At 39.1% G+C, this 13,802-nt stretch overlaps 1 protein-coding gene across 2 annotated transcripts in view; it reads right to left on the reverse strand.

Annotated features, from left to right (window-relative positions):
- Nucleotides 1-7,583, reverse strand: part of SMC5 (structural maintenance of chromosomes 5) — a 95,592-nt gene extending 88,009 nt beyond the window's left edge. For both annotated transcript variants that reach the window (XM_037061684.1, XM_037061683.1), the window contains exons 1-2: nt 7,295-7,583; nt 2,473-2,614 (exon numbers count right to left, since the gene is read on the reverse strand). In XM_037061684.1, coding sequence (XP_036917579.1) covers nt 2,473-2,614; nt 7,295-7,479 — 327 coding nt within the window. In that variant the 5' untranslated portion in view covers nt 7,480-7,583. The remainder of the gene's footprint in view (nt 1-2,472; nt 2,615-7,294) is intronic.
- Between the last annotated feature and the right edge of the window lie 6,219 nt (nt 7,584-13,802).

Here is a 13,802-nt window from a genome sequence, read left to right on the forward strand (position 1 = left end):
GCCAGTTCGATCCCCAGGTAGGGCACATGCCTGGGCTGTGGGCCTGGTCCCCAGCCAGGGGCAAGCAAGAGGGAAGAAGGGCTTACTATATCATTGTTAACTATTATCTGCTGTTATTTTTTCTTTTTTTTGAGCATTTTGCTTCTATATTCATGAATGAGACAGGCTTGTAATTTTCTCACTCTTTCCTCAACCAATTTTGGTACCTAGAGTCATATTCTCTATGTAAAATAAGTAATTATTGCTGTTGAACTAATCTATAATTGTCTGGTGTTCTGAGAAATATGTTAACAGCTGACTTGTTTTTTTCATTAGAGTCAGTTTTGATAATTTCTATATTTGTAGAAACCTATATATTCATTTAAAAAATTAAAAATTATTGGCATAAAGTGGTTTGTAATATTCTTATAATCTTTTTCTAAATTTTATCTATTTATTTTTAGAGAGAGGGAAAGAAATATCAATCAGCTGCCTCTTATAAGCCCCTCAACTGGGAACCGAACCTGGACATGTGCTCTGACCAGGAACTGAACCAGCAACCTTTCACTCTGTGAGACAACCCCAACCAGCTGAGCCACAGCAGTCGGGGCACTTAAAATCCTTTAAAATTTCTGCTGCATTCTGGTAATGTGTCAGTGGTAACCATCAGGGCAGTTCATGAATATTCTGCTTCTCCATCAAGCCCATGGCAGACTTGTATTTACCCATTTTCTTTGATGCAAGGTGTGTCCTTTCAACTTGCTTTGCTGACACTTAAGTGAAACAAAGATGTATCACACTTCTTAGAGGCAATGTTAACAGCCAATTCCCTTCCCCAATCATGGAAGTATGTATTGAAATGACTTCATTGGCCTAGGGACTTAAGTCACCACAAAGGATCTACACTAGATAAGTAGCAAATGCAAAAATGAACCTTTTGTATTTTCAAACCACTTAAATTTGGGGGTGTTTGGATCACAAGGTAACGTACCTTAACTGCTACCCTTTTTCATTCCTTTATTTTTTGTTCTTTACTCTGCCACGCACATTATCTTTTCAGAAGTTACTGATTTCATTAGTCTTTTTGGAAGTAGTTTTTGTTTTGTGGGGCCTACTATATCATTGTTAAATATTTTCTGCTGTTATTTTTTAATTTCCATTAAGATTTCTTCTTTGACCTGTATATAACACAGAAGTATATTTTTTATTCCAAACAAATGGAATAAATGTACTTATTTTTTTGTTATTATTTCTCTCTTAACAGAATTGTGGTCAGAGAATATGGTCTGTATAGTAACAATTCTTTGATATTTGCTTTATGGCTCAGTAGATGGTGTTTTTCAATGTTCCATTTGTGCTTAAAAAGAGTATGTGCTCTTCAATTGTTGACCACAGTGTTTATAACATTTCCATCAGTTCAAACTTAATTGCTGATCATCTGTACAGAAATACCTCATTTTATTACACTTTGCAGATGTTGGTTTTTTAAATATACAAAGTGAAGTTTTGTGGCTATCTTGCACTGAGTGAGTCTATCAATGCCAAAAGATGGTGAGTTGAAAGCTCACGTGGTTGGCACTGCTTAGCAATAAAGTATTTTTTAAGGTGTGTACATTTTTTTTTAGACATAATGCTACTGCACATGTACTATATATACTACCTTATAGTATAAACAAAATGAGTTCATTTTGTCCTATGTTTTGTGATTTTTAGTTATGGACTCACGAATTTCTCAGGCTTTTATGTCTGAATTCTTTTGAGGACAGCTTGGAAGCTATTTTCCTTAAGAAGATTTGCAGTTACTTCTGCCAATGCCTGGAGATATTACTAACTGAAACCACTCTAAACTAAAATTACCATTTATGATAGTTAGGCCATACAAGTAACATGAATTTGGGCCCCAAACATGTGTTAAGGCTTATGGTTAAGAATTCTTTGGGAGAGTTTCCTTTTTCCCCCCACTGTATTCAGAGTTTACAATGAGATAAGTAAGTAACCCCACTGTCCCATTCTGAAATGTTGTTTTCTCTGCTGCACACAGTGCTGGGCTTTTCATTTTATATTCTAGCCCTTTCCCACCACCTTCAGGGCCCTCATCCCATGGAACCAATTCAAAGCCAGGCTTTTCGGTACAAGGTAAGCAAGTGCCCCTGAAAAAACAACTCCAGAGTTGCTTAAGTTTTCAGATCCACACTATTCACCTTTCCACAAGCCCAGCAAAACAGAAAAAAAAAAAACAAAACCCAATAACATTTTAGACTGTCTAAGAACTTCAAGTGCTATATACTCAGAGAATTCTCTTCATATAGATACAGCCCCAAATAATTCTAGAAATGGAAAGTTTCTCCCAGCTTCTCTTCCTTCCAACTTCATTTTTTATATTCAAGCACTATACTTTTGCTATATCAAAGGAACTGAAATGTAGAAATTGATTTCTTACTATAAGCAAGTCACCGCTTTGAAATGTTTTAAAAAGTACTTATGTTAACTCACCTTATCCGCCCGTCCCATGAAAGCAGGTTTGCCAGCTAATCCAAGGCAAATGGCACACACAATGCTGGACTTCCCTGTCCCATTAGCTCCAATAATCATATTCAAATGGGGTCCGGGACATACTTCACAGATATCGTATGTTCTGAATCAGAAAGAGGTAAAATTACTAAGCAGAGAAGAAGAATATTTTCTTTACTAAAGCATTTTTTCTTGCTTTACATTACCATTATCTATAGGCTTACTCAAGTTCCTTTAAGAACCAGCTCATCTTACAAATTTAATATTACTTATAGGTTGCTAATAAACTAGAGAGAAAAAATCTATCAGTGGAAAAAACAAAAGAGCTAATCTAAAGAAAAATATAAACAAACAAAACAGAAAGACTCACAGATACAGAGAAAAAACTGATGGTTGCCAGACTGAGGGTTGGGTGGTAGGCTGGGTAGAAAAGGTGAAGGGAGTAAGTATAATTGGTACAATAGTTATAGAACAGCTATGGGATGTAAAATACAGCATAGAGAATATAGTCACTAATATGCTAATAACTATGTATGGTGCCAGGTGGGTCCTGGATCTATCTGAGGGAACACCCGGTAAAGTATATGACTGTCTAACCACTATGCTGTACCTCTGAAACTAATGCAAAATAATACTGGATGTAATTGAAAAATAAAATTTAAAACTAAATAAAATAAAAACATTATTAGAAAAATAAGATTTCAAATGCCTGTTTCAAGTGTAAGTCTGTTGAATAAAGCAAAGTTGATATTATTTATTCCTTTTTAACAATTATAAGACATGAAAAAGTATATCAAAGCTACTATACAAATAAAATATATTTTTTAAAATTTTATGTAAGAGAAGCCATGGCTCATTTGAGGTCTGTAGATTTTTGTATTTCGTTTGTCTTAATTACAATACTTAATAGCAACTTTTCATAGTCTAATATTTGAAAGAATCTAAACAAATTGTTTTTACTCTAATTAGAAAACTGAAGATATATATCAACCCATTGGTTTCATTTTCTTCTTAATTTAAAAATATTACATCCATTTCCTTTAATTTGCTGCCAGAAATTTACCCAGGAAGGCACAGTCCATATTCAAATAAAATGTATTCTCATGGGAGGAAACAGGAACGCACCAACACCAAGTAACTGCAATAGTCCCTTGAGACAGAAAGCTGCGCGCTGTCTAGCGCTCCACCTACTGCAACAGCATCTAATCCTTCACAGTCGCCAGAGACAGCCACAGCAAAGCGTGAAGCAAACTCTGACTCAGATATCTTTCTAGCTTATTTTTGAATACCCTGAATTAAAATCCATAAGGAATGTCCTGTTTCCATGGGGTTTCAGTTAGCTGTCAACTAATCCCCCAAGAATAAATGTTTTACCTGCTACTAACCTACTAAATATAGGTTGAGGCAAAAGTAGGTTTACAGTTGGTCATATAGAAAATATACAATAATTAATAGATAGTAAAACAAACCATGTTTCACATATTCACAACTGTAAACCTACTTTTGCTACAGCTTGTAATTTAACCAAACACACTTCAACTGTAATACTCAAAGAAATTAACAATTTTGAAATGCCAGGTGGTGATAAAGATAAAAACGCATGGTAAAGGAGAGGTATTTTCTGGCAGGTTTTCACCCTCTACACAACAGCAATCTACTTTATCTTTCAGAGGCTTTAGCAGCCTCTGTTAGCAGCTGGATCTTGACAGAATCCTTTACAATGGTTAAAATAAAACTAGTTGGGGAATTTCACACATCTGGAAAATTACCTGACTTGGAACTCAATCCCAACACACAAGCCCCAATCTTTTAACAGTGGAATCTCCTGTGAAATCTCTGTGCAACTGTCTTACTAAAATAGTGATGCAACTGGTATTTAAGAAAACAATGAAAAAAGACAAAAGTGTAAGAATTTGTGGCCTATACATTATAAACTGGAAGAGTTGCCAAAAACAAACCAAATCCTTTGTATTTAAAAAAATTAACTGTTCTGACTCTATAATATATTTACTGGGAAGTTCTGTGTGTGCGTGTGAGTTCCCTTCTGCCTAAGCTTCCCCTGAAACTTCTATTGTCAAGTCAAAGGCCCCCACTATATACTTTGCCTGGTATCTCAGGTATTCTCTATGGCCGCGAGTAGTATCTGTATATTGAAAGTCAGTACAGGTGACCTATAAATTAAATCATCACCTCAATAACTTTGTCTGGATGTCCCACAACAGTCACCTCAAACTTAGCACATTCAAAACAAAACCCACTGATCTCTTAGTGAATGGTACCACCACATTCACCCCACTGCCCATATCGGAAACCTAGGTATTAATTAGTTTTGCATTATCTTTTATTCTACTATTTCCTTAACCTCTGCATACAACACCCTTCCATCAATCACCAAATCATGTTCATAGAAATGCAAATCTGAAGTCACTTGTTTAAAAAAATTTTTTTTAAAACAAGAAAAAATAAGACCCTTTATAATTTAGCTCCAGCTCCCCCTTTTTCTACTTTCTACCTCCCTTTCCCGCTTCTCTAATGGGACTTCTAAATTCTACCTATGATGAATTTCTTTCAGTTTCGTGACTACTTTAGGCTTCCTTCCTTTCTCAGAGAAAGCCTTTACACATGCTGTCCCTTCTGCCTAGAAATCTCTCCCTCCACTCCCAACCCTGTTTGACTTGGTTCATTCATAGGAATCCTTCCCTTGACCATTCTTTTCCACACCATTTTGGTTGCCTAAGCTTACCTCTCTTGCATCATTCCTAAAACTCAAGTCCTTTCACTGTGAAAATAAAACTTCACTTAGCTCTGCATTTTCCAGTCAGATTTTTTATCCTCTTCACATCCAAGATTACTCCCTCACTCATTCATTCTTTTATGAATGCGGAAGTTTTCTTCTTCCACTGCTTCATCAAAGGGTCAAAGATTTCCTAACTGCCAAATGCAGTGGGCTCTTTTTTAGTCCTGTTATCTGACTTCAACATAGCAGATATTTTTGAAACACTTTTTCCTTGCCTTCTTTAATAATACTCCCCCTTGGTTTTTTCTTACCTCCCTGAACAGTCTCTTTTCAGCCTGTGAATTCCTCTTCCGCTCATCTTTATGCTGGCATTCCTCCAGGACTCTGTACTTGGCCTTCTATTCCTCCTATCTATATTTCCTTTTGGGCAATCTGAACCATTTCTGCAACTTCGACAATCACTTACATGCATGATCCCCAAATCTCTCGTCTGCTCGCTCACATTTTCCTGTAAGCTTCAGATAGTTAAAATACTGCCTATGGAAGATCTCTGGTGGATGCCCCACAGAAAACTTCAAGTCACAGGATCCAAAAGGCATTTATTATTATTCTTTCCAAATTGCTCCCTCTTCTGAACAACACCATATCTGAACAATTAGCTAACGCTGCACTTCTCCCTTACCCTCATGCTTCACAATTAATCTGTAGCCAACTCCCATCAAATCTCTTTTCTTGCCGTTTCTACTCCCCAGTGCAACTTCTAGGTTCAAATCCTGATCACCCCTTGTCTTAGTATTGCAAAGGTCTTCTTGCCTCCAATCTTGCACCCTTTCTAAATCATCCTTAACAATGCTTCCAGAGTAATACAAATCACATGTCGTTCACTACTCAATATGCATCCTGGCTGTTTATAGAACGAAGTTGGAATTCCTTAGCACAGTAAACACAGACCTCAATAGTTGCCTACCTCTTCGGTACCACCAATGTCCACATCCTGTGGTCTAGCTTACTAAAATACTTAATGCTTCCTAAGCATAACAAACTGCTGCAAGCGGTTCCTCCCGTCTGCAGTCCTCTTTCCTTCTTTTAAGACATTTATAAAGTCGGTACAAAGAAAGCCCTTTCTCACAGTTGCGGAAGATATTAACCACTTCATCCTTTGTGCCCCCATGGCATCCTGATATATACATTATTATCGCTGGTAATTCCTTTGATGAGCTTGCCTGATCTGGACTCAAATAGTAATTCAGCTACTAACAAGCTGCGTAAGTGTGGGCGAATGAAACTCTGTGAGCTTATCTCACCAAGAGATAATGTAGAGTTGTGAAGAAAGAATGAGAGCATTGTATACATAAAGCACCTACTTCTATAAATGGCATTAGAGGTGCTTGGAAAAAATGTTAATGTTATTGCAATGGTTTCCCCTCCGCCTCTGTGCAAGCTTAAAAAACATCTTGATCAAATGAACTGTAAGGTGCTATACTACTACTACTAACTCGGTATTTGTGTTAAAACACATTACTGAATTACAAAATGATTAGTACGATTATCAGTTGTCTGGAGGGAGAGAAAGGTAGGAACCAGGGAAGAAAAGTGGATTAGTAGGGGCCAAGGGTCCGTTGAGAGGCCCAACAATTGACAGTACGGATTAATTTTCTGGTACTTTGCAATCTCACTAGCACTCTGATTAAACCGTCGCTTCCTAGCAGTCCCTAAAGACCATAGTTTTGTGAATTACAGATTATGTCTTTCCTCCGTAGGCCCTGCTTCCAGCGGACAGAGACCTAATCCCCACTACGACCACTGCTAGGCAAATGACGCCTTGAAAAAACGTTGGTAGGACAAATTTTTAAAAATATCGTATCCCACAAGACACATACCTAGCACACCACCATAGAGCAACCTCCAAAGCCTACGAATAGATGTGCTGGCAATCCCGTCACAAATTCACCGCGAGACCACAAGCCAGACACGCACACACACCCACGCGCGCACACACGCCGCGCGCGCCTCCCGCCTGAGGGCCCACTCGCCTCCCCCGCCTCCCGGAGGCCTCCGGCCACTCACAGGAAGTTCTCCATCGCGATGCGGACGATAGACCCTTCCACAAAAGGTCCGGACGACGGTAACGGCAGGGGCGGCGCCGAACTCTTACTACTCTTGCTCGGGACCTCCGACGAGGGATCTCTCGGGTGAGCTCTCTTGGCGGCCAGGGGGCTTGGGGTCGAGGTCTTCCGGTTCGAAGTCGCCATCCTGGCTTCCCCTCCGCCCCGCAGCAGCTCCCGTTCTTACCGACCTGCGGACCCAGCGCCCTGACGTCCCGCTCCCGCGCGAACTGTTCGGCGCGCGACACCACTCGAGAGCCCGCCCCGCGGCTGCGCAGTCCCGGCCCAGCGGCGTCAGCGGGTACGCCCCGCCCTGGACCGAGGAGATCCGTGCGTAGGAGAACGCGGGTGGAGGTGGATGGGAGGCCCAAGGGGATGCGGCTACCGGACCTTCTTTTTCTGCACGTTCCTGACATTTTTCAGGGTTTTTTTTGTCTTTTTTATTTAGAAAAAGATGTCAGTTTCATTTAGAGTTTTGAAAGCTCTTTTAGAGCTCCAAGGAAGCAGATCTGCGAAGGGACGAAGGATGGTGTTTGCAGTGGGACCTGGGTCGCTGGGGAGGGCTGAGGACCCGGGGTCGGGGGCACAAAGGCGGGTGGCCTGTTACCGGCGGTGTAGATTCTGCCAAAATGCTGCGGCACTCGCAGGTCTTCGCTTTTACTCTTTTCAGTTTGCTTCCTGTTTGCTTTCATTCAGGCTACCTTATTTGAAAGAAAGAAAACTCTCCCAAGTGACTGTAGACCCAAATCTCTCTCTCAAAGCATCGTACTAAGTAAGTCCAACATGTGAAAAGAGACTATACCTCGCTGATTCTTCCTATTTACTCTTCACCCTTTGGCTCCCCAATACCCTATGAAGACTTCATCCTCCCGAGGTTTGTTGTAATGCAGGAGCTCTGGCTTCATTTCGTGGGTGCTTCCTTAACCCTGTTCACATTCGTCTAGTTAACCCCTTCAGTAAAGATGAAGGGCACTGCGAGTTCGGCTTTTGAGCATTAACTCACGATGTCCCTTTGCTTGCCACCCTAATAACTGCTTTAATTTCTGCATGGAAAAAATAAAAATGAAAGGAGCACTGAGGGAGGCCTGCATAGCTCTTCATTCTCCTAACAATGTCTAATCAAGGGGGTGGGGGGCTGCTTCATTAAAGGAGCCAATTAAGGTTGCTTGTCTCCTAGCTTGCTTTGTGGTAGGGACAGAAAAAGAACCAGTGAATCACCACCAACCAGATCATCTCAGGCTGTGATAGATGCAATAAACAAACTAAAACAATGAATCGGATGGGGAGACACGGAAGGCAGTCTGAGGAGGTAATATGTTTGAGCAAAAAAACCCTGAAGGAGTAGGAGTCAAGTGCCTACGTCAATGAACTAGGACAGAGGCTCTAATGTGACAAGTGGGATGGTTCAGGAACAAAGGCCTGTGTGGCTGCAGTAAACAAGGTTGCACAGCACAGCCTTGCCTGTGGTGGCACAGCTGAATTTTATTTTAAAAGCAATGGGAAACCACTGGGTGGTTTTAAGCAGGAGAGGAAGTTGATCGACTAAAGTTTTAAAGTGACTTCTCTGGTTGATGTTTGGAGGGAGTCAAGCTTGGAAGTGGGGAGGCCATTTAGAACTATGCTCCTTCCCCTCATCTGCTTTTTCCCCTCATGAAAATGAAATCCTCATTTTTTCAAAGTTATAACTGAAGGAAATAGAATGAGTAAAAAGCATGTGAATTTGTCATGGCTACTAGAATTTTTTTAAAAAGCAAATTAAAATAAAGAAGAATAATTTGAAAACTGTCAAATGACAGAAAATAATAAAAATACTCAGTGCTCATAGGAGGGTGCTACATTGTTGTTAGATAAGACAGAGTTCTCAGGGTTTGGGCAGTTTTTACTAAGTGCTTTGGAGACTGCGCTGCAGCCCAACGAGCTTGACCTGAAGTTTAGGCAACTGCAAAGAAGAAAACATGTAACTAACCAAATAGTGCTTATAAGCAGTGGCTAAGCCTCCCTTCTGGGAGTCGAGGCTTTGCCTGTCTCCCTTCCTTGTTGCAAATAAAACTGCCTAAGGACAACTAAGGCTTGCTCTTGAACAGAGTGCTCTAAGCTGGAAACCTGAATTTGGTAGACCTGTCAACCCTGCATTGCTATGCGGAAAAAAAAAAAGGGACCTCGTCTTGTACCCTTGCTTCAGAGCCATGGGAGAGTCAAATTCTTTGAAGAATTGATCACACTTGGGGGAATCTATCCTAATGGGAAGATAATACAGGCAGTGGTGATGAGAGTTGAGGGAAGGGAACCAGTCTGATCATTTTTGTGCCACCATCATTTCTATAGTGAATTAATCAAATTGTGCTTAAAAACTTGAAGGTTAAGAATGAGCCGCTGATCTTGTGATGACCCGGCATGCACATATACTATAAATTCTTGTCTAAGCAGCCAGCCAGTCATACTCTACTATCATCTTTTAAAAAGGAAAAAGTTTGTTTATGATTATAAAAGCAATACATGCTAAATGAAGATACTTCAGGAACACACACAAAGAAACTAAACTCACAAAGAAAAAAATCTAGTCATAATTCTTTTGCCCAGACTAATAACTGTTAAGACTTTGGTGTATTGTTCGATGTTTTACTTGCATATGTACAGTATGCCTTTTTCATTTAAAAAAAGATGCAGCACAAATTATAGATATTATTATTTAATCTCCTTTTCTCACTGAGTATCTTTCCATATCATAAACATTTTTCTATGACGTAATTTTTGAAGTAACTGTGTAGATGTACTATAATTGACTTAATTATTTTTTATTGGCATTTGTATGACTGGAAGTTATCATGAACCAAGAATACTCTGCAGATTGTAATAGCTCAGTGCTAACCTAACATTCTTAAAAAAATTCATGCACCCATAAAAATATACAAATCTAACTTGCCACATCTAGATTTTTTAATTCCACCAATGAAAACTGTCCTGCAAGGAGGTAGTGGTTAAAGAGGCTGAGGGATAAGGTCTTTAGAAAGATTATCAATTAACCAGAGTATGTTAAGGAGTGAATGAGCCACAACAGCTAGTCCTACACTTCTTAGGGTTTAAAGTTCAGTCATCAGCTGACTTCATCACCCCATCCTTGCTAGTCAGTAGACATGGCAAAGTAATTGTATTTAACTTTCCACTGATCAAGGAGGGAGTAACCAGGGCCATTCTGAGTGACAGCCTGTCATTCTGGAGGAACTTGAAAACTGGTGCAAACAGAACGCTGTCAGAAAGGGGCAGGGTCAAGGACTATGAGTTTCAACTCATGATCAAAGTACCATCTTCCGTGTTCTCTTCCTTGGCTTCACTTCAAGCCCTTGATAATGATGCCACAATACCAGGAAGGTGGGGCAAGATGGCATGGAATGGAACTCCACTGAGATTCTAGTTCTAACCAGAACTCTCACAGGGAAACAGGAATAATCCCCTCTGGTTTGCATACCAAATATGCATACCAAGTGAAAAAAACCATTACTTTTGCTTTTGGCAAATTCTGAAAGCGGAAAAGTGAACCATCAAGGCTTGAAAGAGAGGAAAGAAGTCACGTGCTAAAATCTGAGTTTTGGGAACCCAGGAACGACCATTCATTCTCCTGCTCCCTCCACCTGTCATACTCTTTCTAACAGACCTAGTTAAAGAACTCATGGGGAAGATCTAGGCAGGGAAGGGAAGTTCTGAGGAGAATCAGCATCCTTCCCCAGGGGCTAAAACCCTAAGGAACAAGCTTCTGCTGAAGATAAGGATACTTTTCCCTAAAGTTTTTAATTTTTTAAAAGTTATTTCTAAAACCATACAAGACAGAATATCTGCTTTCTCTTACCACAGGCATATTAGTATTAGAGTTGGCTGTAGTTAATAGCTATAATATTAGTAGCAACAGTTAATACCAACAGCATTAATCACACACCAGCTACTGCTGTTTGAAGCACTTTTTAATAATTCATTTTATATTTTGTATGAATGCCTCTTTCTCAGATTTCCATCTCTTAGATACAAAAACCAACTGAAAGACTAAAAAAAATCGTTAGGAATTAATATCAGATTTCAAATGTTCTTTGTGATCTGTCATGCTAAGAAAGCCTAGAGCTAACCTGGCCTTCATTTCTTTTGAGAATGTAAACTGGGAGGACAGTATGACATTGCTCCAGAAGGCATTTACCTTTAATTTTGGAAAGACTAGAATGGGGGCACTTCAGCCATGTGCAGCCTCCTCTGCAGGTCCGCGCAGGGTGAAGTGACAGTCCTTCTTGCCCCCCCTAGGGCAGGAGCGTGTGGGAGGAGAGCAAGTGTTCCTTCTCACACCCTGTTACTTCCCAAGGGAAAGAAGTTGGCAATTGTTAAACTGTGGAAAATCTGTGGAAATTAGCTCCATGAATGACTAAATTCAGTACTGTGGTATCAATCACCAAGAGCGACATTTCATCCCAGCTGGGGTGCTGCCCAACCCTCCCATAAACTTGTCGGTTTTAATATCTCACTTCCACAGCTTAGATTGGTAGCCATAAACCTCTTTTTTTATAATCAGAATTGTATTTTTGTTATCTGAAGAAGTTTGAAAATCCAAAAAGCAGAAACTAACAACTATTCACCCATATTTCTACAATCAAAAATTAACACCTCTAACAATTTGTCTTGATTTCATCTTGTTTTTTCTATAATCCACTTTTTCAAAGTTTAAGCATGAAATATATGAATTTGTTTCCTTTAAAAATTAAAAAATGCAGATAAAATTAGTGGCATTTGACATTTTTTAAAATCTTATTCCTGTACCCCTTATCTCCTAGTTAACTACTCTTTCACACTTGTTGATTGTGTGATGTCCTCTGAGGCCGTGTTAATATTTCACATGCATTTTAATCAGAGAAAACATATAGTAATAATGTAAGTGTGGCTACATCACATAAATGTGTTACATAAACACATAATGCATTACATGTATAATTATTAACATGAAAATGTGATACTAGTTATACAAGTTTTTTTATTCAAAAATGTAATTTTGAGATACATTCATGTTGACTCATATAAATTTGGTTTCCTTTTAACTTTTCTAGGGCTTTGTATAAATACTTATATCATACTTTATCCATAACCCAACTGATTTGACATATAGATTGCTTCCTCTTTTTCATTTTTACAAACATTGCTTCAGGAAACATCCTCGGATATCTTTATGGGTATGTGCTAGTATTTCTCTAGAACAGATACCCAGAATTGGAATTGCTAGACCATATATCACACTAATTACTTTCCTTCAGTTTCTTGGTATCAAAGCTTGTGGCCAATTCTGCTGTGATTAATCAAAGCAGAATTTCTATTCTTCACCCCACCCCCTGGTCCTCAGCACTGGCTTACAAAATTAGGATAGTGATTATTTATTCAGAATGAGAGAAGAAACCGCAACTTTAGCACTATTGACATCTGGGGTGAGATAAAACTCTTTGTTGGGGAAAAGGAGGCCTCTGTCCTGTGCATTGTAGGATGCTCAGAAGCGTCCTTGCCCTCTGCCCACCAGATACCAGTAGCACCTCCCCAGCTTTGACAACCAAAAATGTCTCCAGATATTGCTAATGTCTCTTAAGGGTGAAGTTGCCCCAGTTGAGAACCACTGCTCTAACCCTACCCCCTCTTTCAGAGTATAGAAAAGGGAAAGAAACCTTTTCATCTCCTTTTATGAGTTTAACTGTGTCTAAATCCCCTAATTTCCAAGGAAATTAAAAGAAATGAAAAGTTCCTGTCTTAATATTCATGCAAATGTCTACCAATGTTCAAAACAGTAAATACTTCATGAACTAATTGGCTTTATTACAGGAATGCAAGGTTGATTAAATAATTAGCAAATTAAATCAATTAATGTGATTCTTCATGTTAAAATATTACAGGAGAAAGATTGAAGCAGAAAAAACATTCAATTATTTTCAACACAAATTCATGGTTAAAATTTCTAGGAAGTACAAGTAAAAGAAAACTTCCTTTAACCAATAAAAGTCAAGTCCAAAAATCTGCAGCAAACTCATATTCTTTCATGAAATACTTAGAACTAATCTCTTGAATTCTGGAACAAGTCAAGGGTGGTAATATCATTACTTCTGTTGAGCTCGTGTTGGGTATTTTAGTTTGCTAAATAAGTTACAAAAGAAGAGCAAATACAAAAGTTGAAAAGCAAAAACCAAAACTGGCTTATTAAGAAATCTAATCTAATAGTAAAATAAAATTGTGGTAGGTGGAATAAGGCTTCCCAGAGATGCTTACATCCTAAATGCTGGCACTTGTGAATATATTCTCTCACTTGGCAAAAGGAAATTGCAGATGTGATTAAGTTAAGGATTTAAGATTGGGTGATTATCCTGCATCACCCAGGTGGGCCCTGTATAATCATAAGCGTCCTTATAAGAGGGGGGCAAGAGGATCAGAACCACAGAAGATGTGACAATGAAAACAGACGT

Source organism: Sturnira hondurensis, unplaced genomic scaffold, assembly GCF_014824575.4.
Source record: "Sturnira hondurensis isolate 20B ecotype Veracruz unplaced genomic scaffold, ASM1482457v3 Scaffold0013515, whole genome shotgun sequence".
NCBI classification, from domain to species: Eukaryota; Metazoa; Chordata; class Mammalia; order Chiroptera; family Phyllostomidae; genus Sturnira; species Sturnira hondurensis.